The sequence below is a fragment of the Scatophagus argus genome, chromosome 4 (genome assembly GCF_020382885.2).
Source record: "Scatophagus argus isolate fScaArg1 chromosome 4, fScaArg1.pri, whole genome shotgun sequence".
In the NCBI taxonomy this organism is placed as follows: Eukaryota; Metazoa; Chordata; class Actinopteri; family Scatophagidae; genus Scatophagus; species Scatophagus argus.
This window is the reverse complement of record NC_058496.1, coordinates 4,110,154-4,136,630: the sequence shown is the minus strand read 5'-3', so window position 1 is coordinate 4,136,630 and position 26,477 is coordinate 4,110,154. Positions and strand designations below refer to the sequence as shown.

The 26,477-nt window shown below is 42.3% G+C and overlaps 1 protein-coding gene across 1 annotated transcript in view; it reads right to left on the bottom strand.

The window, feature by feature from the left end:
• Positions 1-2,400: 2,400 nt before the first annotated feature.
• The window catches only part of LOC124058101 (serine-rich adhesin for platelets-like), a 26,585-nt gene continuing 2,508 nt past the window's right edge, over positions 2,401-26,477 (bottom strand). Inside the window, exons 2-9 of the mRNA XM_046386975.1 lie at positions 8,073-24,530; positions 7,874-7,987; positions 7,611-7,724; positions 6,003-6,161; positions 5,662-5,744; positions 3,426-3,570; positions 3,107-3,289; positions 2,401-2,997 (exon numbers count right to left, since the gene is read on the bottom strand). Of these exons, the coding sequence (XP_046242931.1) occupies positions 2,840-2,997; positions 3,107-3,289; positions 3,426-3,570; positions 5,662-5,744; positions 6,003-6,161; positions 7,611-7,724; positions 7,874-7,987; positions 8,073-24,530 (17,414 nt within the window). The 3' untranslated portion in view covers positions 2,401-2,839. The remainder of the gene's footprint in view (positions 2,998-3,106; positions 3,290-3,425; positions 3,571-5,661; positions 5,745-6,002; positions 6,162-7,610; positions 7,725-7,873; positions 7,988-8,072; positions 24,531-26,477) is intronic.

Here is a 26,477-nt window from a genome sequence, read left to right as displayed (position 1 = left end):
CACAGCAACCCCAGCTTACACAAAGATTACACTGACAAACTTTTTACCTTGCTGGTCGTGCTTTGTGCTATTAGGCAATGTCACACTGCTCTGAGGAGCTGCTCTGGGAATAGTGGTGAATTGTAATTTACTCAAAAAGGTTATGTTTTTACACCAAGGGAATTCATCTGCACTTGTTATGCAACACCATGTTGGCATAAGAAGTATATGACATTCAGGAGGAGCCACCAGAAAAAAACAAATAAACAAAAAAACTGTATTGTGGTGTGCAGGTCCACAGTTCTGCAGCATCAGCCATTTCAGCATATACATCGCTTTTCCATAATCCATTTCTCACTCCATATGTTTGCCACTTCCTATCTGTGAACCCCTCAATGTACTGTCTGGCAGCCAAGAGGCTTGTAGAGCATGTCTGAAAGGTTTTTCAGAAGCGTCTGATGTATGACACAGCAATACTTTGAACATCAGACATTGGTATGATGTATACACTGAATTCTGTGTAAATTTTTCATATTATGTTTAGTTGTGCGGATACTTTATGGAAGGAAATGAAATATTTGCTTTTTTTCCATGTTATTGAGCAGACAAAGACTCCTGTTTATGGCTTAGTCTTATAGCACTACCTGCTGGTAGAAATATTGTACTGCATACACCACACAAAATTTACCTTCATGTGAGAGGACCCAACAACAGGGACAAGTAGGTAATGAGAAAATACTATTAAAAAGTTTCTAACATATCAAAGTGTTACAAAGCTAACTATGCACAACTCAGACTCTCCATTCCACCAAATCTGTGAAAGAGGAAAACACAGCATCTGGAGAAAACTTGCACAAACACTACACTCAAACACCATACAGCATTCACATGAAATGTCTGTAAAAAGGTTCCCATAAATATTATTAGTATATCCATATATTTTATTTCTTTGGTGACTTAAAGCAGGAAAAAAACAGTTTGATCTCATTAAAAAAAAAAAAAAATCACAAACATCCCAGACATTCACATTGTAAAATAAAAAAAACAAATATGTTATAAATATAAAATGATATTATATGGACATTAAGGCTGAAACACACACACAGACATTCACAGGCAGAAAAACACATTTTTCCATGAAAAAAAAAATGTGGAAGAAACACATAACCATCCACATGTATGCATATTCTGTTAAGGTTACAAAACAACATTATTGCAGCCGATGGGGCCCTCCATGTTCTTTGGTCCACTGCTGGCATTAAAGATGTAAAAAGATAAATCCATTGTATTTATTGTAATTGTGAGTAATTTTTCATCTTCACTGCATCCCATTTATACAGTCTGTGATTGTGACTGATGTTCCATTGTACATAAAATAAAATGATATGAAAAGCACTGCTGGGCCAGGAGACAGCATCATTATTTTACCTGTGACTATAAAACAAGTAAGGAGATCAGGAGCAGCTTCAAAATAAATTACATGCATCTTTGCCTAAACAGCCGTTACGTTCAAGTCTTTGAGTGTTTCACAAAATACATTCTCTCAATGGCTGATTCCCATTGACCACAATAACAGAAAAGTTAGGTGTGCAGAAGAAAAGCATTACCTAGAATACCATCACAAGCTATGACAACAGGTGATACAAAACATGGGAACAAAACCTTAGGCTTGTAATTACGAACAGCTCTGCAGTGATTGTAAACATGCTGCTGTAGTTAATTGGGAGTTATGGAGGACACATGAATAGAAAATAAAGGCTACTTGAGTCACACATCCCTTCTTGCATTTTAAAATAGCTGATGGTCTGATTGAGATCTCCATCAGTCAATAAAGGCTTTGTTGGCAAGTCCTTACAGACGACACTTTCATATTAAATGGGAAAATGTCATACAAAAGAAAAATCGGTATACTTTTTAAAATCCACTTTATAGAAATCTATCCAAAAACATTTATCTTGACAAGACATCAAGGGGAAATTGGAACTAATGAAAGGGCAGTAATTTTGTAGTTTAAAAGCTGCCACTACAAAGAAGGTCCACAACAGTTAACTGAGCACTTAAAATCTTTCAAAACTTGGTTGCACTTTTCATCTGGAATCTGAAGAACTACTACGATCAAACCTATGAAACCAATATGACTTGTGCCTCTGCCGATTAGTTTGAAAACAACAGATAGAAAAGTTTACAATTCTACAAATATGAGCTATGATATTCCACTGATGTAAAATATGAGTCAGTTGCCTGATCAGTCATTGCCAATGATTCCTACATTGTGTTCGAAACAAGTCAAACTTGGATCTCTTGACATGGAATAAACATAGTTTAAAATCTGAGGACTTCAATACACATGCACATGCACGCATGCAAAATGAAGTCCGACTTAAAAACGGCACAACAAGTTTACATAACATAAGCGCTAAATTTCACAAGTTTTTTTTTTTTTTCTCTATGAATAAGGAACACTTATGGTGATTTTAAATAGCACAGTCAGTGTACAAACATATTAGTCATCAATCATAAAGGTATTGTTAAGCTAAGGACAAAGAAATATCTACCGCGGTTTGAAAAAGAATGAGTGTACTTTTTGCTTTTCCAGTAGCCAGCTGAAATTATTTTTTCCACATTGGCATTGTTATAAAGCAGTGCCCCTTGATAAGAAAAGTCATGTATCAGCATCTCTTTGAAGGCACTTCACAAGATTCCATCGTCATCCAAAATGCAAGAAAACTACAGGTTATCCTCTTGGTTTCTTTCAGGAGTTTTCTCTTGTGCTTTTTCTTTGAGAATCCTTTTCCTCTTTCCACACAAGCATCAGTCATGTGTTTTCGTCTGGGGGAATCTCTGCCATGTTACACGGCGATCACTTTCTCTTCCGCTTCTGTTCAGTCCTGTCTCTCCTCCCCCGGTAGAGCTGATAGTGAAAGCGGACTGCCTCATCTGGCCATTTCTTGAAGTTGTTGATGCTGTAGAGACTATTGTGTTGATGTTTTCTGATAATGGTCCTCTGATAGTTTGATGCTGTCAGAGAAAAGTCATATATTAGCTCAAAAATGTTCCTAGTGTTTGTTAAAGTGCTATACACACAGGACAATGTGCATCCATTGAGAGCAATACTAGCTGTACTTACGATTCATGCAGGAGATTTTAGGGACATCCCATCGTCCATCCCCTCGACAACGGATAGTTGGGACATGCCTCTGAATAAAGCCTGTCCGGCACTGGTACCTCACCAGCGAGTTGACCTCATATCTCTCACGCATCTTCCCGAAGGTACGTGCATTCTCCACCAGAGGGGGCTGACTGCAGGCCACTGAGAAACAGAAGAGACAATAATGTTAAAGTGAGGAATTTTGAGGAACAGAAGACTCTGTCCTTTCCATTTTCTACTGTCTAAATTCATGCATTCAGTTAAGAGATAATTTGTTCAAATTTGGCAGATTTTGTACCTGTGCCCTTCTTGCAGGTGAAGGTGAGGTGGTAGTTGCATGGAACATCATTCCATTGTCCGTCCTCGTGCCATATCATCACGACACAATCCTCACCAGAGGTGAAGAAGCTGTCGGGCTGGTTGGGCCTCCAGTTTTCATATTGCTGAAATAAGCAAAAAGCCTTACAATGGGTTTCATGTCCTTTGTAAGAAAGGTGTTTCTTTGAATGTAAATATGACCTGTTGAAAACAGACAAATTCTAATCCTAACACAGATATAGGTCTAGATATTTTTAATATTAGAACTAATTCTGGAAGGAGTAGTTATCTGCTAAGTTTATGAAGCCTGCCTTCTGAATTACATGGCATCACACTGGTGGCACAAATGGGATAAAAGTCACCAAGTCAGCACATGAATTGTTACTACCACTTATCTCTTTCCACAGAAATGATCTTAAAAATAGAAAATCTGTTTCACGTCAATGCGATTTTAATTAATGCCACAGGAGGGAGCAGCTGTATCTTTCAACTAGCCAACCTAAACTCAGAAACTTAGTGACCTCATTGTTCATCTCCAAGGGCCTTGCAGCCTTGCAGGCTCCATATGACTAATACAAGGCACAGAATCCAAAACACTGATGAAAATGGCTTATAAACTATATCCAGGTAATGACCAGGGACACTACTGTTACATTAAGCCACAGAATGAGCAGCATTAGCATCAGTAAATGCCACAGGTAGTGCACGAGAGGGCTCTGTGATAACTTATGTCATTACGTCACAAAGTCTGCATGCTTTGCATTGTATGTGTAGTTCTGCAGGTCAAAAAAAATTCCACATGCACACATTGGTACAGTATGCATACACACAGCTGTGGCGCTGTGGGGCATTCAAGCAGGGATTGATGCTACCTGCAGTCTTTCAGCACATTCTAGGTTCAAACAGTCTCTTCAAAGCTGTGACCTTCCCCCCCACCACCAATCAGGCCCTGAGGCGCTGCTACTCTGTCATTATGGTTAGCAAACACACACTGACTTCCTGCTCAGATCACTTCAAGTTAACAAATGGGTGACCCATCAACTGCACAGCAGGCCTGCATCCTCCTCAAAATAATCAAACAAACTTTGATCGCCCACACACACAAACAACCAAATATACACCAACTTGGGTGTTTCACTGCCCTACTGCCAATATTAATCATTTTTCTTTTTTTTTTTCAACAGTTCCAAATGTCTTATTCAATTGTCAAATATTTGTTTAAAAGCAGCCTTATTTATTATGTTTAAATTCACTGGAGGTGACCACCCACCCAGACCCCCTGGGCTGCTTCTATTCAGTTTTTTTCTCAGAGCACAGGTGCTGTCCATCTGTGTGTCTGCCTGCCTGGTGGCCCTTCCCCCGGGTGGCTGCCTGCTAGCCATGCCTTCTGATGCATGTGTGAGTTGTCAGGGTACCATACCTGTCTACGCCTGCCAAACTCCCTTCTACACACCGTCACTCACACCCTCATCAACCCTTTCAGTTGAGCAAGGATCTCCATAGGAGGCCTGTGCTTATCTTTTAACCCTCAGGCTGTCTCTATGCTTCCCCTATCTCAGGTCCTGGAGGATTATCTTTGAAGTGAGGACATCAATCTGTACAACATGGATGCACATAGTAATTAGCCACTTTCCTGTCTAGTGAGGGCTATCTTCAGCAGCTACAACCAGCAAACACATTCCCACTTATGTGCTTTTTCAAGAAGATTTGTGCTTTTCTCTCCCTTGATCACTATTTTTACATTGGATTGCTATCTCCCTGCATTGGTGCAAATGCTTGTGTCACGCCTTGTGTTTTGTCTTTTGCTTTTTGGAGTCCATGTGCAATATTTCATGTTGTCTTATCATGTGTTTCCATGTATTTAAGTTTTTGTCATGTCCTGTTTTGTTTTGAAAGCGTCACTTCCCCAAGTGTCTGTTTCATTTATCTTTCTGCATCGGGGTTCAGCTTCCTGTTAGCAACGCCATACTTTTGTGACAGCTTGCTTTTCCTTCACTGGGCTCATATCAATTCAGTTGTGCCTTACAGCAAGTACAGCGTCAGATTTATTACCAAAGCGGTCGTCCACCAGGATATAGCGATATGAGGTGGAGGAGAGACTTCATGAGAAATTCAGAGAGCTGCTCTCTCTAGATGACATCAAGATTTCTACCAAATATTTACACTGTCTCTGTGCCATGTTTGTTGAGACAAAAATATGTGAGAAACAATCTCACCAGAGTACTGCCATCGGTCCAGCGGAAGTCACTGTCGAACATCTTATCATTTAGGCCGATCCACTGGTAGTCCTGTCCAAGACCTGCCATACAGGGAAGAATGATACAGCAGATTATGTTGCCATATGTCCATTTTAGGACTCTGCAGTTGCAGAAAGTGCAAGAGGAAGAGAGATAACAATAGCATTTTCAATGCCAAAAATCACAGAAATGTATTTCCTGTACATCTAAGTTTAAGGAGAACTTGTACTTTTCCAGTCTTATCATATTGGTTTCATGAAGTAGAACTTGAACACGCTCCTGTACTTGATGATCATCTTCAACTGCTGTCTTTAACTTACGATTGACAAACTGTTGCTCCTCATGGGAGAGGATGCTGGTCAGATGAGCCCCCTGTATGCGACACTCTCTTTCTGCTGTGTCCCAGTTTTTCCTGTGAGGGAAGTACTTGTAGCAGTGGCCCTGAAACTTATGCCAGCCATAGTCACATGCTTCTGTATCTGATGGGACAGAAGACGAGAGGTAATGAGGTATACAGGAAAAACTAATTTACAACAGATCAACAAACATTAAATGCATTAACATTTTCAAAAGGACAAAATTTGCACTGTTACTTTAATCCATGGATCTATTTACCTCACCAAGTTAATAGTCATAATACCTAACCTATTACATCTACAGTACTATTAACACCTGAGTATACTGACCCTTGAGGCCTGCTCTTATCTCTGACTACTGTCTCTAATCAAGATGAAGGAGGAACAAAGTGATGGATTAGTTTCTACAGCTCCTAACATCAGCACACAGGATGTGGAAGCAAAACAACTACAAAATGATGTCATTATTATTCCAAATCAGATCTTCTGGAGTCAGCTGGAGTCATTCACAGGTATTCATACATACTTAACCAAATCAAATTAAGATACCATATTACATGGAAAAAAATGTCAAATTTCTGTAAAACCCTGACACTTGAGAGGTGGTGAGATTAAAAGTGGGTTTGTGCTAAGTTGGTGTGTTAAAATGTTGCATTATTTGAGACTGGAGACTTTCTTCTTGATACCACACTCATCTTGACCCTACAAATCATGTATGTCTGTTTGTACCTCCTTTCCCTTCTCTACTAAGCTTCCGGATATAAACCAACTGGGTTGTTCCTGTTCCAATGACTTTGTCTCCCTTTCCCTTGGGCAACCCCCACCCCACCCACCCAAAAAAAAAATAAATAAAAGTTTAGGGTGTAGACAATGACAAGAAGCCAAGGGAGATGATGCCCTGCTTTCAACGCACGTGGAATGAAAGTAGGCTGCAACTGTTAAACTGACTGTTAGTCCGCTGAGTACTCAGGATCATCAGTGTAATTTCCAGTCTGATTTTATCGTTCTAGATGGAAAGAATGAAGAAGTGACTTGAAATCTAGCATAACACCACTGAATTGTACACAGCGTCTGATGTGGAGAATGAAAGAAAGAACAGATGGTGTGAAACAGGGTACATTAAAAATGTGTCCACAGTCTGTGTCTGAAACTTGTGGAAACTAAAGCTTGAGGGTGACTCACATAACCCATGTATTATCAGACATGACAGACCTTTAGGCAATACAAAAATCAGAGTGTAAAAAGTGCTTGTGGTGATGAGATAAATGTGTTTTTATGACTCAGCTAATGCATGGGAGACCCTTTTGGCAATGCTTTAATTTCTGATTTATTTCCCAGGGACTGAAGTGAGCGATTAAGGTTCTAAACACATGATCAAATGCAAGACCAGCAACTGTTTATTCTACTAGGTCATATGAAACTGTGTCTGGACAGTTCAAATGGATGGTTGCAACCAGATAGAACACTAATAAAACAAAAAGTTTTCATTGATTTTAGAATAGAATAGAATAGAATAGAGAATAGTCTGAATAAAGTTAGGGAATTAATAAATGAAATGAACCACAAACTTACCCTCCTCACAATACAGCCCAGAGTAGCTTGGGAGGCACACACATGTGAAGGAAGCCAGCCCATCAACACATGTACCTCCATTGCGACAAGGGTTTGACTGGCACTCATCAATGTCTGCAAAAGAAACTGACATAATGAGTAACAAAAGGCAAAGAACTCCAACGCCTTACTAAATTAAAGACATTTTTAGGATTAATGTGATCCTTCCTGGGTGAAAGTTAAGGCAGTGAGATACTGTGGGAGGATGATAAACAATATTCTACCTGTTTGACAACGATCACCGCTGTAACCAGGAGTGCAGCTACAAATAAAGATGCTGCCGCTCTTGTGGCAAGATCCTCCATTCAGACAAATGTTTTCTGAACACGAGTGAACTTCTGTTTAGAGATTTCAAATGCAAATTAGAAATGATTTTAAACAGAAATTTTCACATTTCGTTGAAAGCCATTTGGAGAAATGTACCTGGAATGTCAACGGTCTCGCCAATGACGGTGTGCCCCAAATCGAGTCCAGCTTCAGGGAGTGCAGTTGCTTCTTGTCTTCTTGATGGGGATTCTTCTCCAGTAAGTGATGGAGGTGCAGCTATGTCATTGTTCAGTTCCTTATCCCCCTTAGGAAAAGATGACTGAGTCGTGGTTACAGGTGCAGCTGTCACTGGCTGGTTTTGTGTTTGAGCTAGTGTCACTGTTGTGAACTCTGTATGGCTACCTGCGGGGATTTCTGTGTGAGAAGAGATATCTCCCTCTATTGCGCCCACAAGTTTCTCTTTTCCAGAAGTGCTATCAGCACTGGTGGACTCCGTGGTAGCATCTACCTTGAATACAGTCTGGATTTCATCTGGAGACTGATCCTCCATACTGTCACTTTTTTTTGAAGTTGTCTCTCCAGACGCACTCTCAGAACTGACTGACCCGCTTTCGGCCCCAGTGCTAAAGACAGAGGGTGACTTAGTTGTGGAAGATAGAAGCACAGAGGTGACATTCTCAAAGACACCACCATCCAGCTTAATAGTGCTTGCTGTTGACATGGTTTCTGCTGAGCTGCTGCTTTCTGAGCCACTCTCAGAACTAGAGGAGGATGCTGCACTGATTGGAGCTGGAGCAGAAGGCAAGAAAGTGATAGCTGCTGTCTCTGCTGCTTTTACAGGTGACTCGGTTGCCTTTTCTTCTGAGCCACTTTCAGTACTTCCCACTGAGTCAACAGGTTGACTGTCAGATGTTTGAGAAACCAACCCTGTTATTTCTCTTGTTGTAGTTTCATTGTTTTGGGGAACTGCTTCCACAACATTTAGGTTTGGTGCTTCATAATCTGGGCTTGGATAATTCATATTCTCATAAAGGCTGTCATCTGGAGAAGAGGGCTTTATTTGTGCATTTATATCAGCACCACTTGAGACCTGATCATCAGTGGGTTCAGCTGTCCCATTTTCCCCCAAAACTGAAACAGCTTCAGCCACCAAAGAAGAGACTGTTGTTGATTTTGTAATCCAATTTGTTTCATGACTTGAAAGCACTGGACGAGTTGCTTCAACTGTCTTGTCTTCCATTGAAGTGGTTTCTACTCCTGTCTGAGGAGTCACATCACTAGGTTCAAAATTCTGGCTTGACTCGTCACTGTGTAATATTGGGCTGGTTGTGGCCAACACAGTTTTCTCAGAGGAGATATCAGTTTGGGGATGATGTGTGAATGTGATCTCAGACCTGGCCTGCTGGAAGGACACTTCAGCTGGTGTTGTATCCGATTCTGGGACAAAGGTAGTGACAAACTGAACCATCACATCAGGACTTGAAGTGCTTTGTATGGAAGCCACTGTGGATGTAGTGATGGGTTTCTTTGTAGATATAGAGGTGATGTGCTCTGTTGTGCTCTCTTCAAGTGCTGGAGGTGATGTTGCTCCATAGGTAGGGGATAAAACCGTTTCTGACAATGATCCTGTCTCTACCTCTGCAGTTGTCTCATTCATTTGAGTTTGATCCTCATGGGTCATTATGGAAGATTTTTCTGTGCTGAACAGGGAGGAAAGTGGAGTGGTTGTTGTCATTTCACGTTCAGATGTCACCCTCCTAGTTGATGTAGTTGTAGTACCTAAGATCTCATCCCCCGAGCCCTCCATACCTGAAAAACTTGTGTTACTCGCAACTAAAACTTCATCTGTGCTGTAGGAAGGAGATAAAGTTGTAGTAGATAGCACTTGGTCCATTTTCACTGTACTGTGCAGAGGAGCAGCTGTCTGTGTCATGGGCTCTGTCACATGAGTGTCATCATCTGATCTATCTTTCTCAGTAACATTAGCAGAGGATGTGACAGTTGGCTTCCCAGTGCTATTGAGACTGGAAGCAGTACTTGAGACTGCAATTTCAGTCTCCCTAGTTCCAGGTTCAGGCGAGGTAACAGAAAACGCTACTGCTTCAACTTTTACTGTTGAAGCTGTTGCTGCCAAGGTCTCTGTATCAGTAATCTCTGACACAGAAGTGACATATGGTTTCGCCGTTACTTTGTCGACTGTGCTGACCATATACTCCTCACTGGACACCGGAGTGACTGAGCTTATGTCTGTTGTTTCAGTTAAGCTGAGATGAGAAGGCAAAGATGAGATGGTGATTTCAGTGACATTATCGGTGTCCTCTCCTGATAAATCACCCACTGCCAGCTCTGGAACTGGTTTGGTATGAGTCTCAACAGGGAAAACTGTATGGGGGGTAGTTAAATTATAGGTTTCTTCAGAGCTTGAGGGCACAGTAGCGGCTGGGGTCGTCTCTTCACCGGATGTCTCCATACTAGAAACACCTTCCATGGTTGATAGTTTTGAAGTGGACAATGAATACTGAGTGGATGTTGAGGGCAATAATGAATCACTGGCTGAAGATATATGTAAATTTCCTGGTGTAGGAGAAAAGAAGGTGGCACTATCAGTCCCTGAACCCTCTGGTTCTTCTGTTACCTCAAACCTTTGTGCAATTGTAACTGCTGCACCTCCAGCTTCCTCTGTCTGGATGGCTGGGTAAAATGAGGAAGAAGGAACTATGGAAATAGTATCTGCATCAATTATAGTATCATCTTTGGTGAAAAGTTCAGGAGTAGGGTTGTCTTTTCTTGTACTGTCTGTAACTGCAGAGAACAGCTCATCTTCATCTTTTACATCTGTAAATATGATGGCTGTGCTGGTTGATGGTTTAGACACATGTAGGACCATAGTAGGTGTTTGTTCAGTTAAGTCAGTCTTGGCTTGGCTGCTGCTGGGAGTGATGATAACAACTTGTTGGTCTGTGACGCCATGATATATAATGGAGGGAATGGGGGTGGACATCATTATGAATCCATCTTGCTTACGTTCACTGCTGGAATCTACCATGGAGAAGTCAACTGTAGTGTGATCACTAAATGAAGCTTCAGTCGTATGGGCAAAAGTACTTGTACTGGAGGACTGTGTCATAAGTTCAGATTCAGTAACATTTTTTGCAGCACCTGAAAAAGGGGTCTCTGTTGTTTCAGAAGTATCAAGAGTAATTTCACCCTCCTGTGAGGAAACCTGCTCATCAGAGGTTGGTGTAACTGAAACAAAGGTTTCAGTTTCACCTACTGCTTCTCCAAATGTGCTGCTCTCCACCAATGAAGGCTTTGAGGTCGTTTGGTCATGAGAAATATCTTCCTCTGTTAAAGTAAAGGCAGGAGTTGGTGTCAATTTTTCAGTTGCAGATATAGATATGTGAACTGGCTGGGCAGATGTGACACCATACTTGAGTGTCACATTTGGCTTCTCAGTGCTGTAGAGAGAAGATGCTGCAGTTACAGCAGATTTTGGAATCTCAGATACTTCGCTTCCATGCAGTGCTGTTGTTGTTTCAGGATTCTCTGTGCTGAACAATGAAGAGTGTGTACTCTTTGTAGTACCAGCATGAGATGCTGCTGTTGTTGTTGGCTTCTTTGTGCTGAACACTGAAGACACTGTAGCATCCTCTTTAGTAAGTTCAACAGTATGATCACCTGAACCATCCTCTTCTGAAGACACTGAGATTGTACCTGTGGAGGGACTAGTGCTACCCACAGGTGGTTCAACAGGCCTTTCAATTACTCCTGTGGAGGAAGGCACTAATTCCACAAGTAAGGGTTGTTTGCTAGTAGCATAGTCCAAACTCTCAGCACTATCCAACAAACCTGAAGATGCATCCAAAACAACAGCAGTGGATTCTGTGTTATAAACAGATGAAGGTGACACAGAAGACATCTGGGAGAACATATCAGCTGAGCTCCCCTGAACTGCTGAAGTGTGCATTTCAGGAGATGCTGTTGGCTTCTCAGTGCTGTAAACAGAAGAAGCTGTGTAGCCAGTGGGTTTTTCAGTAATAACATTGTAGGTGGACTTATCTGTTGTTTGGTCACTTGAGCTCTCCTCAATAACAGCAACAACACTTGAGGACAATATTATTTGTTTTGTAGTTGCCACAGGAGTGGTGGATATCACATGAGAACCTGTAACTTGTGATGTAGTTGATTCATCAAAAAAGTCAGCACCTGAACTCTCATCCACTGCATAGTCATCTGTGAAGACCCCACTGCCCTGCTCAGTAATGTACATCTCAGTGCTTGTCACGTGCGGAGATTGGGTCGATGACGTAAATTCCTTGGTAAGATGTATGCTGGAGAGAGTTGAGAATGCAGTCTCATCCGTTTCAGTCTCATCTGTAGCAACAGAATATTCATCCTGTGGTTTTTTGGTAGTGTCAATGAATATTTCTGCACCAGATCCATCTGGACTTGACTCTAAATCATCCTCTTCAGTTGAGTAACCAGAGCTCTCCATGTCAATGTAAGTAGAGGTTTCCTTTGAGGTGAACACTGTGCCACTAGAGACTGCCGTAGATTGAGTGGTTAAGCCTAAGGGACTTGTTGTGGCAGTTGGAAATTCTTTACTCAACGTAACTGACGGACTAAATGTGGTTGTTGCACCAGTTGTTTGTTCCACTGAGGGTTTCTCAGCTGCTGTTGGTGTTTCTGGGGGAGTGTCATCTGTGGATGCTGAAGTGTCCTCTCCTGAGCTCTCTACTTCCATAAAATCACCACTTCCTGACTCAGACACTGATGCTGTTGTTGCCTCAGTTGTGGTAGAAAATTCGGTAGCATCTGTAGACTTGACTTTCATGAACTGTGATGAGGATTGGGTTGATGATTGAACACCACGCTGTGATGTACTCTGAGTCTCAGCTGTGTGACTTTCATCTGTTTCTGGAGAGAACAGGAGTTTGCTTTGAGAGTCAGTGGAAACAACTGGTGGCGGTGTCTCTGTACTGTAGAGAGACGAAGCTACAGTAACATGAGATTTTAAATCCTCACTTGTTTCAGTTTCCGGTGATGTTGTTGTCAATAATGGTTTTTTTGTGCTAATCACTGAAGCGGCTGCACTGGCTGTTTCTTTTGTGAGAACCTCTGTAGGAGTAACAGATGTTTCATCTGTTGCAGTGCTCTCAGTTGATTCTGCAAACACTGCTGGAGCTGTGTCTGTGCTGAAAACAGAAGAAACAGGAGTAGTGGCAACATCGGCTGAACCCTCTTCATCAGTGAATAACGAACTTGAGTCCATGGTAAAAGCAGTGCTGGTGGGCTTGACAGTTGTCCTCATAAAGGTAGGTAAGGATTCAATCAATGTCACTTCTGTGCTGAGGCTTGCGGATTCAGACGATGATGTCACAGAAGAGAGCTCAGCAAACACATCAGAGATTTGGTCTCCAGAACCCTCTTCATGGACTGTGCCAGCTGAAACATCTGGTGGTTTTTCAGTACTATATGGAGATGAAGTAACACCTGTTGTTGAAGCGGATACTTCTACAGTTTTCATTACAGGTTTTATAGTACTGACTATAGATGATGATGAGATATCGGTTGAAGAAGGAGACAGGAGTTCATCAGGAGTTTGACTTCCAGTACTTTGAGTAGTTGTGATCACAGACTGTGTTTCAAAAGTTTCTGTGTCAGGTGAAACGGTACTCTTATTATTGTACAAAGGAGAAGATGTAACAAGCTCAAATTGTGAACTCTCACTAATTCCAGTTGCAAGTGATGCTGATGTTACTTCTGGGTTTTCTGTGCTAGACACTGAAGAGGCCATGGCTGATGCATTACCAGCAGCTTTGGTGGTCAAGTCAGGGATTTGATCAATAAACTGCTTTTCATCAATAATAGGAATAGATGAGGAGCTTGGAGATGCAGTAGCTGTTTCCTGTGAGCTGCCAATCACAATAGCTGCGAGGCTGCTTGGTTCCACCGTTTGGTACATATCAGGCAAAAAAGACAGGGCAGATGATTCTTCTGTCAAAATTTCAGTTGTTTGTCCAGTTAAGTTGTCCTCTGCTGTCACTGCAGAATCTGTCTCTGATTCATCAATGATCTGGATGGCTGGGCTTAAAAGCATCTGAGGTTGTTGTGTAATTGTGATGTCCAATTTTGACTGCAGATTTGTGGTGGCTGTGGTTCCTGGCATTGAGGAATGGCTAGATTGATCTGGAGTCAGAGTAGAGTTTCCCTCGCTTTTTTCTGTAAAAGGCATTAATGAGGGGCTTTCTGTACGAAGTTCAACAGTACTGTCAAAAGGCATTGCTGTTGGTTTCCCTGTGCTAAACAATGAGGAAGTGGTAGGAGCCATAGTGTCATTGCTGGACAACCCAGTGGTCTCATCTGTGCCATTTTCATTTGTTATTTCCAAGCTAGAACTTGTTTCCAGTGTTACTGGTATTTTGCCAGTCTGACTTGTGGTTACAGTCTCTTTTGTTTCAGGTGACACTGATGATGGTTTCTCAGTACTGTAGAGGGACGAAGCTGCAGAAATAGCTGGTTTGAAAGTAACGCTTCTTTCAGCTTCATATGATGCTGTCACTAATGGGGATTCTGTAGTCAATATTGAAGAAACAGTAGTTGCTGTGATGACTGATTCCTCGGTGAAATCATCAGTGCTGTCTCCAGAACTCTCTGTATCTGTGATAGAGAAGAATGATGCCGTTTCAGGTTTCATGGTTGTTCTGCTGAATGAAGGGAATGACTCCACTTTTGTAGTTTCACTACCAATACCTTTAGCCTCAATGTCTGAACCAGCAGTTGATGGAACAGAAGATACTCTTATTGGTGCACTTGTGCTATAAAAAAGTGATTTGGAGGTTACAGATGTGGTCTTGGTGAACATGTCTTGGGTTTGGTCACCAGAGCCATCTTCATCTGCTGGAGTGAGAACAGAGCTCTCTTCCATCTTGTCAGTCAATGGAGTTACTGAGGAGCTCTCTGTATGACTTGTGACTGCATGGTCTCGTTCTGTAACAGGCAGTGCTGTTGGCTTCTCTGTGCTGAACAATGAGGACGCTGTAGGAGCTGCAGTCTCTGTGCGGGTAATTTCAGTTGGCTGTTCACCTGAGCTCTCTTCTTCTGCTGTTAAAGAAGTAGAGATTGTCTCTTGTGTCACTGATGCTTTCTCAGTCTGACTTGTGGTTACAGTCTCTTGTGTTTCAGTCAATGCTGATGTTGGTGTCTCAGTACTATAGAGTGATGAAGCTGCAGTAACAGCTGGCTTTGAAGTAACACTTGTTTCAGTTTCATGTGATGCTGTCACTGATGGAGTCTCAATGCTAGACAATGATGAAGTGGTTGCCAAAATCAAAGACTCTCCAGTGAAATCAACAGTGCTGTCCCCTGAACTTTCAGTTTCACTGGTAGTTGGAAATGACAATGATTCTGTCTCAGGGCTAATGGCAGATGCAGTGATGGAAGGAATGGACTCCACCATTGTAGGCTCACTGCTCATGACATCTTCCACATTATCTGGCACAATGGATGATATGACTGAGGCCAAACTTGGAGACATTGTTGCCGAGACTATTAGGGTCTCAGAGACTGGAGAAACTGATGGTTGTCCTGCATGTGATGGCATTTCTGTCTTATAGGATTCTGGACTTTCTGCTGTTTCAGGTGTCATTGCTGTTGGTGTCCCATTGCTAAAGAGAGAGGATGTGTCTGTCACAGAGGTCGTCTGAGTGAAAATGTCTTTGGTTTGGTCACCTGAGCCATCTTCATCTGCTGGAGTCACAACAGTGCTGTCCTCCATCTTCCCGATCAAAGGAGTTACTGAGAGGCTTTCAGAATGACTTGTGACTGCACTGTCTTGTTCTCTAACAGGTAGTGCTGTGGGCTTCTCTGTGCTAAACAACGAGGACATTGTAGGAGCTGCAGTCTCGTTGTGGGTTATATCAGTGGTCTCTTCACCTGAGCTCTCCTCATCTGTTCTCCAGAAAGCAGAACTTGTTTCTGGTGTTCCTGATGCTTTCTCAGTCAGACTTGTGGTTACACTTTCTTGTGTTTCAATTAATGTTGGTGTTGGTTTCTCAGTACTGTAGAGTGATGAAGCTGGTGTAACAGATGACTTTGAAGTAACAATCGTTTCAGTTTCATGTGATGCTCTGTGTGTTGCTCTTTCAGGGCTAATGGTTGATTCAGTGATAGAAGGAATGGACTCCGTAATGGGAGGCTCACTGCTAATGACATTTTCCACGGTGTCAGGAACAATGGACGGTATGACTGATGCCAAACTTGGAGACATTGTTACTGAGAGGGTCAAGGTCTCGTTAGAGAGTGGAGAAACTGATGGCTGTCCTGTATGTGATGATGTTTCTGTCTTATCTGATTCTGGATGTTCTGTTGTTTCAAGTGAAATTGGTCCTGCTGTCCCAGCATTGTAGTGAGTGGCTATATCTGTCACAGAGGTGATCTGGATTTGGTCACCTGAACCATCTTCATCTGCTGGAGTCTCAACAGAGCTGTACTCCATCTTCCCAGTGAAAGGAGTTACTGAGGGGCTTTCAGGCTGACTTGTGACTGCACTGTCTTGTTCTGTAGCAGGCAGTGCTGTTGGCTTCTCTGTGCTAAACAATGAGGACACTGTAGGAGCTGCAGTCTCTTTATGAGTAATTTCAGTGGGCTGTTCACTTGAACTCTCTTCATCTGTTGCTGGCAAATAAGAACTTGTCTCTTGTGATACTGACACGCTCTCATTCTGACTTGTGGTTACAGTCTCTTGTGTTTCAGGTGACACTGATGTTGGTTTTTCAGTGCTGTAGAGTGATGAAGCTGCAGTAACAGCTGGCTTTGAAGTAACACTTGTTTCAGTTTCATGTGATGCTGTCACTGATGGAGTCTCAATGCTAGACATTGATGAAGTGGTTGCCAAAATCAAAGACTCTCCAGTGAAATCAACAGTGCTGTCCCCTGAACTTTCAGTTTCACTGGTAGTTGGAAATGACAATGATTCTGTCTCAGGGCTAATGGCAGATCCAGTGATGGAAGGAATGGACTCCACCATTGTAGGCTCACTGCTCATGACATCTTCCACATTATCTGGAACAATGGATGATATGACTGAGGCCAAACTTGGAGACATTGTTGCCGAGACTATTAGGGTCTCAGAGACTGGAGAAACTGATGGTTGTCCTGCACGTGATGGCATTTCTGTCTTATAGGATTCTGGACTTTCTGCTGTGTCAGGTGTCATTGCTGTTGGTGTCCCATCACTATAGAGAGAAGATGTATCTGTCACGGAGGTTGTCTGAGTGAAAATGTCTTGATCACCTGAGCCATCTTCATCTGCTGTAGTCACAACAGACCTGTCCTCTTCTCCTCCAGTAAAAGGAGTTACTGAGGGGCTTTCTGTATGACTTGTGACTACACTGTCTTGTTCTCTTACAGGCAGTGCTGTTGGCTTCTTTGTGCTAAACAATGAGGACACTGTAGGAGCTGCAGTGTCAGTAATTTCACTAGTCTGTTCACCTGAGCTCTTTTCATCTGTTGTTAGGGAAGCAGAACTTGTTTCTGGTGTTACCGATTCTTTCTCAGTCAGATTTTTGGTTACAGTTTCTTGTGTTACAGGTGACAATGGTGTTGGTTTCTCAGTGCTGTAGAGTGATGAAGCTGCGGACACAGCTGACTTTGAAGTAACACTTGTTTCTGCTCTGATAGTTGACTCCTCAGTGAAATCAACAGTGCCATCTCCAGAACTTTCAGTTTCAGTGGTATTCCAAAGTGAGAATGATGCTGTTTCAGGGGCTATGGTTGATCCAGTGGTGTAAGGAACGGACTCCACCATTGTGGACTCACTGCTAATGACATCTTTCACAATGTCCGTAAAAGATGATGATATAGCTGAGACCAAACTTGGAGACATTGTTACTGAGACTGTTAGGGTCTCATCAGAGACTGGAGAAACTGATGGTTGTCCTGTAAATGATTGAAATTCTGTCTGATCTGAGTCTGGACTTTCTGATGTTTCAGGTGTTACTGCTGTTGGTGTCCCAGTGCTATAGAGAGAGGATGTGTCTGTCACATAAGGGGTCTGAGTGAACATGTTTTGGGTCTGCTCACCTGAGCCATCTTCATCTGCTAGAGTCAGACTAGAGCTCTCCTCCATCTTCCCAGTAAAATTAGTTACTGAGGGGCTGTCGCTATGGCTTGGGAAATCTTCTCTAACTGGCAGTGCTGTTGGCTTTTCTGTGCTAAATAATGAGGATGATGTAGGAGCAGCAATCTCTTTGTCTGTAATTTCACTCGTCTGTTCACCTGAGCTCTCTTCTTCTGTTGTTAAAGTAGAGATTGTCTCTTGTGTCACTGATGCTTTCTCAGTCTGACTTGTGGTTACAGTCTCTTGTGTTTCAGTCAATGCTGATGTTGGTTTCTCAGTGCTGTAGAGTGATGAAGATTGTGTAACAGCTGGCTTTGAAGTCACACTTGTTTCAGTTTCATGTGATGCTGTCACTGATGGAGTCTCAGTGCTAGACATTGAGGATAAAGTCGTTGCCAAAATAAAAGACTCTTCAGTGAAATCAACAGTGCCGTCCCCAGAACTTTCATTCTCATTGGTAGTTCGAGATGACAACGATGGTGTTTCAGGGACCACGGTTGACCGAATGATGTCTTGTTCTCTAACAGGTATTGCTGTTGGCTTTTCTGTGCTAAACAATGAGGATCCTGTAGGAGTTGCAGTCTCTGTGCGGGTAATTTCAGTTGGCTGTTCACCTGAGCTCTCTTCTTCTGTTGCTGGGAAAGCAGAAATTGTTTGTGGTGTGACTGATATTTTCTCAGTCAGATTTGTGGTTACAGTCTCTTGTGTTTCAATTGATTCTGATGTTGGTTTCTCAGTGCTGTAGAGTGAAGAGGCTTGTGTAACAGCTGACTTTGAAGTCACACTTGTTTCATTTTCATGTGATGCTGTGACTGATGGGGATTCTGTAATCAATATTGCAGAAATAGTAACTACTGTGATGGTTGATTCCTCGGTGAAATCAACAGTGCCGTCTCCAGAACTTTCAGTTTCAGTGGTAGTCAGAAGTGACAGTGATGTTGTTTCAGGGCCAATGGTTGATCCAGTGATGGAAGGAATGGACTCCACCATTGTAGGCTCACTGCTAATGACATCTTGCACAATGTCCGCAGAAGATGATGATATAACTGAGACCAAACTTGGAGACATTGTTACTGAGACTGTTAGGGTCTCATCAGAGACTGGAGAAACTGATGGTTGTCCTATATGTGGTGGCATTTCTATCTTATCCGAATCTGGACTTTCTGATGTTCCAGGTGTCATTGCTGTTGGTGTCTCAGTACTATAGAGGGAAAATGTATCTGTCACAGAAGGGGTCTGAGTGAACATGTCTTGGGTTTGCTCACCTGAGCCATCTTCATCTGCTGGAGTCAGAATAGAACTTTCCTCCATCTTCCCAGTAAAAGGAATTACTGAGGGTCTGTCTGTATGGCTTGTGACTTCTTTACTAACTGGCAGCCCTGTTGGATTCTCTGTGCTAAGCAACAAGGATACTGTAGGAGCAGCAGTCTCTTTGTCAGTAATCTCACTAGTCTGTTCACCTGAGCTCTCTTCTTCTGCTGTTAAAGAAGTAGAGATTGTCTCTTGTGTTACTGATGCTTTCTGAGTCTGACTTGTGGTTACAGTCTCTTGTGTTTCAGTCAATGCTGATGTTGGTGTCTCAGTGCTGTAGAGTGATGAAGCTGCAGTAACAGCTGGCTTTGAAGTAACACTTGTTTCAGTTTCATGTGATGCTGTCACTGATGGAGTCTCAATGCTAGACAATGACGAAGTGGTTGCCAAAATCAAAGACTCTCCAGTGAAATCAACAGTGCTGTCCCCTGAACTTTCAGTTTCACTGGTAGTTGGAAATGACAATGATTCTGTCTCGGGGCTAATTGCTGATCCAGTGATAGAAGGAATGGACTCCATCGTTGTAGGCTCACTGCTCATGACATCTTCCACATTATCTGGCACAATGGATGATATGACTGAAGCCAAACTTGGAGACATTGTTGCCGAGACTATTAGGGTCTCAGAGACTGGAGAAACTGATGGTTGTCCTGCATGTGATGGCATTTCTGTCTTATAGGATTCTGGACTTTCTGATGTTTCAGGTACCGTTGCTGTTGGTGTCCCAGTGCTATGGAGAGAGGATGTATCTGTCACATAAGCGGTCTGAGTGAACATGTCTTGGGTTTGGTCACCTGAACCATCTTCATCTGCTGTAGTCAGAATAGAACTTCCCTCCATCTTCCCAGTAAAAGGAGTTACTGAGGGGCTGTCGGTTTGACTTGTGACTGCACTGTCTTGTTCTCTAACAGGTATTGCTGTTGGATTTTCTGTGCTAAACAATGAGGATCCTGTAGGGGTTGCAGTCTCTGTGCGGGTAATTTCAGTTGGCTGTTCACCTGAGCTCTCTTCTTCTGTTACTGGGAAAGCAGAACTTGTTTCTGGTGTTCCTGATGCTTTCTCAGTCTGACTTGTGGTTGCAGTCTTTTGTGTTTCAATTAATGCTGGTGTTGGTTTCTCAGTACTGTGGAGTGATGAAGCTGAAGTCAAAGCTGGTTTTGAAGTAACACTTGTTTCAGTTTTATATGATGCTGTCACAGATTGAGATTCTTTAGTTAATACTGAAGAAACAGTAGTTGCTGTGAAGTCTGATTCCTCGGTGAAATCATCAGTGTTGTCTCCAGAACTCTCTGTATCTGTGGTAAAGAGGACTGATGCTGTTTCAGGTTTCATGGTCGATCCACCGAATAGAGGAATGGACTCCACCATTGTAGTTTCATTACTAATATCTTCAGACTCAATGACTGAAACAACAGTTGATGCCACAGAAAATGGTGCTGTTGGTGCCACAGTGCTATAAAAAGACGATTTATCTGAGACAAAGGTGGCCTGAGTGAACATATCTTGGGTTTGGTTTCCAGAGGCATCTTCATCAGCTGTAGTCAGAACAGAGCTGTCCTCCATCTTCCCGTTCAAAGGAGTTACTGAGGGGCTTTCTGTATGACTTGTGACTGCACTGTCTTGCTCTCTAATTGGGAGTGCTGTTGGCTTCTCTGTGCTAAACAATGAGGATGCTGTAGAAGCTTCAGTCGTTTTGCTGGTGATTTCAGTTGTCTGCTCACCTGAGCTCTCTTCATCTGTTGTTGGGAGATCAGAACTTGTCTCTTGTCTTGCTGATACTTTCTCAGCCTGACTTGTCGTTACAGTCTCCTGTGTTTCAAGAGGCACTGGTGTTGGTTTCTCAGTACTGTAGAGTGATGGAGCTTCAGTAAGAGCTGATTTTGAAGATACGTTTAATTCAGTTTCATGTGATGCTGTCACTGATGGAGATCCTGTAATCGATACTGAAGAAACAGTAGTTGCTATGATGACCGATTCCTCAGTAAAATCATCAGTGTTGTCTCCAGAACTCTCTCCGTCTGTGGTAGTGAGGATTGATGCTATTTCAGGTTTCAAGGTTGATTCACTGAATAGGGGCTTTGACTCCACCATTGTAGTTTTATTACTAATATCTTCAGACTCAATGACTGAAACAACAGTTGATGTAACAGAAGATGGTGCTGTTGGTGCCTCCGTGCTATGAAAAAGTGATTTAGTTGTCACAGACAGGGTGACTGAGTGGGTGAGCACATCTTGTGTTTGGTCACCAGAGCCATATTCATCTGCTGGAGTCAGAACAGAGCTGTCCTTGATGTTCTCAGTAAAAGAAGTTATTGAGGAGCTTTCTATAAGACTCGTGTCTTCTTCTCTAACTGGCAGTCCTGTTGGCTTCTCTGTGCTAAACAATGAGGATGCTGTAGGAGGCTCAATCTCTTTGTCAGTAATTTCACTAGTCTGTTCACCTTCATCTGTTGTTAGAAAAGTAGAGATTGTCTCTTGTGTTCCTGAGGTTTTCTCTGTCAGACTTGTGGTTACAGTCTCTTGTGTTTCAGTCAACACTGATGTTTTCTCAGTGCTGTAGAGTGATGAAGTTGGTGTCACAGATGGCTTTGAAGTAACACTTATTTCAGTTTCATGTGATGCTGTCACTGATGAAGTCATAGTGCTAGACTTTGGTGAAGCGGTTGTTGATATGAATGACTCTTCAGTGAAATCAACAGTGCTGTCCCCTGAACTTTCAGTTTCACTGGTAGTTAGAAATGACAATGATGCTGCCTCAGGGCTAATGGCAGATCCAGTGATAGAAGGAATGGACTCCATCGTTGTAGGTTCACTGCTAGTGACATCTTCCACAATGGCTGGAATAATGGATGGTATAACTTGAGTCAGACTTGGAGACACAGTTACTGAGACAGTTAGGGTCTCATCAGAGGCTGGAGAGACTGATGGTTGTCCTGTATGTGGTGGCAGTTCTGTCTTTTTTGATTCCACATGTTCTGTTGTTTCAGGTGACATTGCCCGTGATGTCCAGGTGCTATGGAGAGAGGATGCATCTGTCACAGAGCTGGTCTGGGTTTGGTCACCTGAACCATCTTCATCTGCTGGAGTGAGAACAGAACTGTCCTCCATCTTCCCAGTAAAAGGAGTTACTGAGGGGCTTTCAGGCTGACTTGTGACTGCACTGTCTTGTTCTCCAAGTGGTAGAGCTGTTGGCCTCTCTGTGCTTAACATAGGGGATGCTGTAGGGGCTGCAGTCTCTTTATGAGTAATTTCAGTTGTCTGCTCACCTGAGCTCTCTTCATCTGTTGTTGGGAAAGTAGAACTTGTCTCTTGTGTTACTGATGCTTTATCAGTTTGACTTGTGTTTACAGTCTCTTGTGTTTCAGTGTGTTCAGTATGTTTTGTGTCCTCAGTTACACTTTGTGTTTCTACTGTTGAAACTGTGATTGGAACAGACTCAGGTGACTTGACTGTGCCAATGACTGGAGAAGTAGGGGTGCCCACAGTGCCCTCATCTACTGAAGTCTCCTTATCTGTCACACGAGTGACAATTTCTTCACTTGCATCCACTTTTTGGTCAGGTAATTCAGCCATCTGTGATGCAGTTTGCGTTGAGTACGGACTGAAATATTCAGTGAGGGAGGCCATAGTTGTCTTGATGATTTCAATAGCACTATATAAGGGAGAAGCAGTGGTTGCAGTGGATTTATTAAAGGGAGGAGTTGTCTCATTATTTTTCCACCCTTCAAGTATAGTGGTGGGTGTTGGCATTTTTTCTGACTGACCCGTGGCAGGACTGAATGTTTCATCTGTGCCTCTTGTTTGTACCGTTTCTAATGTTGTGTCACTCCCCCGTGTCACTAGGTCTGTTGCACTCAAACTTAAAGATGATGTCACAGTCCCTGCAGAGGTATTTGATGGTGAGCCAGTTGTAAACATGTTTACTGTTTGAACTCCTGAAGCCTCCTCCTCTGGTGCAGACGTTGCATCAGTGCTAACTTTCTCAGTGGGTGAGATGGAAGGCATTTGGCTGTGTGTTGTCCCTCTTTGACTTGTGACTGTACCCTCTGAAGTTTCATCCAGGATGGGTGCTGCAGATGCTGATGATTCAGTGCTCCGTACACCTATAGCTGATGTTACCTCAGTCTTGTCCGTCTGTACATGAGAGGATGGACCTCTAGATACTGAAGGAGTCATTGTGCTGAAGGCAAACTCTTTTGAGGTTTGGGTCCCTTTCCCTCCCTCCACATCTTGAGTAAAGCTCTGTGAGTCACTGGTCGTTGATGATGGTGTTTTCCCATCAGCCTCACCGGAGAAGGGGGTGTACGCAGCATGTAACATAGACTGAGTGCTGTCTTCAGCAGCTGGAGCGGCAGATGTGCTCTTTGTTTCCTCTGTGGTTTCAGCTTGATCTCTGACTGTGTAAAGCTTGGCTGAAGAAGTAACAGTGGATCGGTTCTGAGTGACTTCTGAGTCACTTTTCACATAAGTGTTAGTCCTCCCCGACTCGTCTATGTCTTGTGCAGATGTAGTGATGACAGTGGTGGTTTCCTCAGCCTTTGTTGTTTGGGTTTCTTCAGTTGCTTTTGTAAGCTGGGGCTCAGCTGGTGTTACTGCAGGAACAGAGGCAGCTATGACATGACTCGTCCCTTCTGTGGCATCTGGCCCAGCTTCAGTTTTTTGCGTAGCTTTCGATGGAAATATGTCTTCTTTTGTTGAGGTCACCACAGAGGTTGTATGCATCTGTGTGGGGCCTTTTGTGGTCAGCTCATCCACTTCAGGGATTATGTGACGAGGTGTTGATTCAACAGTTGGGATTATATCAGGGTCATATTTATTAACATCTGGGATCTCTGTAGAAGTTAGCATTGCTTCAGGTTCCTCTGTAGATTCAGTGATGCTATCAATGGGGGGACTGGTTGTACTATCATCAGACCCTGTGGTAATTTCAAGAGTAGTCACATTTGTCAGTATCCGGGTACCTTTGGCCTCCTTTTCTTCTGGAGTCTGTGGATCCAGTGTGATCTCATGTTTACCATTTATAAAGCTGACAGTTGGAGTGATGGTTTTAGCAGTTTGGGAGAAAAGGTCTGAGTCTCCACTCTGCAGGATGGGCTCTCCATCAGCTAGGGAGGGGGTGGGATGGTCAGGCACAACAGGTATGACAGGAGACTGAGAATGTTGAGGCTGTAGAGGCTGGTCAACTGCAAAGAAAATAAAAGAAAATAAGGATAGGTAGTGCCAATTGTAAAACAAAGTTAAAACTTTATATAATGAATTTAACAAAAAATATGAGGACATATTGTTAAGCGGTCGGTATTAGGTGTAAGATTCTATCATAGATGTTACTGAGTCACAAAATGGAAGTCTCGATTGCACACAAGACATGAGGGTAAAGTGAACAAAAAGACTTTAATGAATAAACTTACTTCAAAAAGAACAGAAGAAGGCAAACTTAAGGCAGCTGAGAATTCAGGTAAAAAGAGGACCAAAGAATCATCCACAGACACAGCAGTTACAGGGAATGCAAAGACCCAGGGATCGTAAGAAGGCAGCAAACACAGATGAAGTGGCAACATACACAAGGAGAGCACCAGTATATATAGAAAAAAGAGACTAGATACAGGTGAAAACAATCAGGGAGGGGCAAGCAATCTAAACTGGAGGGAAAACAGACAAAGACAGGAAATGAAAAGCTAAACATAACACAAAAGGCGAAAAATACTACAAAATAAAACAGGAAACTAAACTGAAACACCAGACCATGACAATAGATAGTCACTCTATTACCTCATGTGAAATTATTTAGTTTACTTGTCATGGAGATTATCACTAGTGGACTCTGAACAGTCGCACTGGATGAAGTTCTTTAAAGTCTAAGAATATAAACCTCGTAATGTCGGAGTTTGACCCACAAAGGAAATAATCAGCCAGAACAGCTTGCTTTTTTTCATCTGTCTCTTGCAAGTCATTTGGCTTTATGGGAGTGTAATACTAAACTGATGAAGTATTCCTTCAAACATTCTAAATATAGTGCATAGATAACTTTTCACAATATGCATTATTCTTTAAGTTGAATTACATCAATCACCATCATAATACATCAGTCATTTATGCATCATCTCTAAAATTAACTCTACAATTAACAAACATTGGCAAATGCCGCAAATAAATCTTTCTCCGTCACATTTATAAGCCTCAGCCAAGTTGGTGACTCAACCTTAACTAAACCATAACTTGAAAATTTAGACTCTAAACTGATGCTATAAAGAGGCCACTTGAACACAGACACTGCCAGGTCCTTCAGCAATGTTAACAAATCTTCATCTGTTGATTTACTAAAGGAACTACTGACATGGATTACAAAACCATATGGAAAATATATAGTTATGGCTGTGTTTGACATTTCATATTACCCGCAGCATATCTTGTAACAGCTTCATTGAAATCTACAACTTAAAATATTAGAGGGAGATCAAAACGTTTATGTCCAGCTCTTAAAAATCATCCACCCTCACCATGCTGCAAATGAGTTTATGTATTTATATAAATGAACAAATTTTTTGTGTAGCCTAAAATAATCCACCTCTTTCAATATATAATTGCTTTAAATGAGTACACCAAACCAACCAAACTATCAAGATATTAAGCTGGTGAATTGTAGCTTGATTTGTTGAACTAATAGCTGCCAAGTATAAACTTTGTATTTAAGCAAAAGATTTTAGCAAATGAGTTTTTGACAAATCCAACAACATGCTTAGAGCAGGCGGGAAAAAGAACAGAGCCATGGTTAATCTTAATATGAACAGTTTAGTCCTGTTGCGCCTGCATTGTTTACCAGTTTTTGCAAATGCAGTTCAAGCATAGAGGAGGAAAAAAATATCCAAGCACAACAACATTAAAGCCCTTTGGTATACAAACTTCTGCTCTACTTCTTCTGCCACTTCTCTCTCTCTCTCTCTCTCTCTCTCTCTCTCTCCCTCTGTCTCTCCATCTCTGCTCCTTGTCGCTCTCTGCTTCCCACAAATGGTGATTTAGAAAGATTATTGGTTACAAACAAGAACACCTGCACCAGCTCAGCTCTGCAGAAAGACACCTGTTTAAAATCCAGAGCTGGCCTGGGAACTCAGGCAATAGACCCATCGAACTAA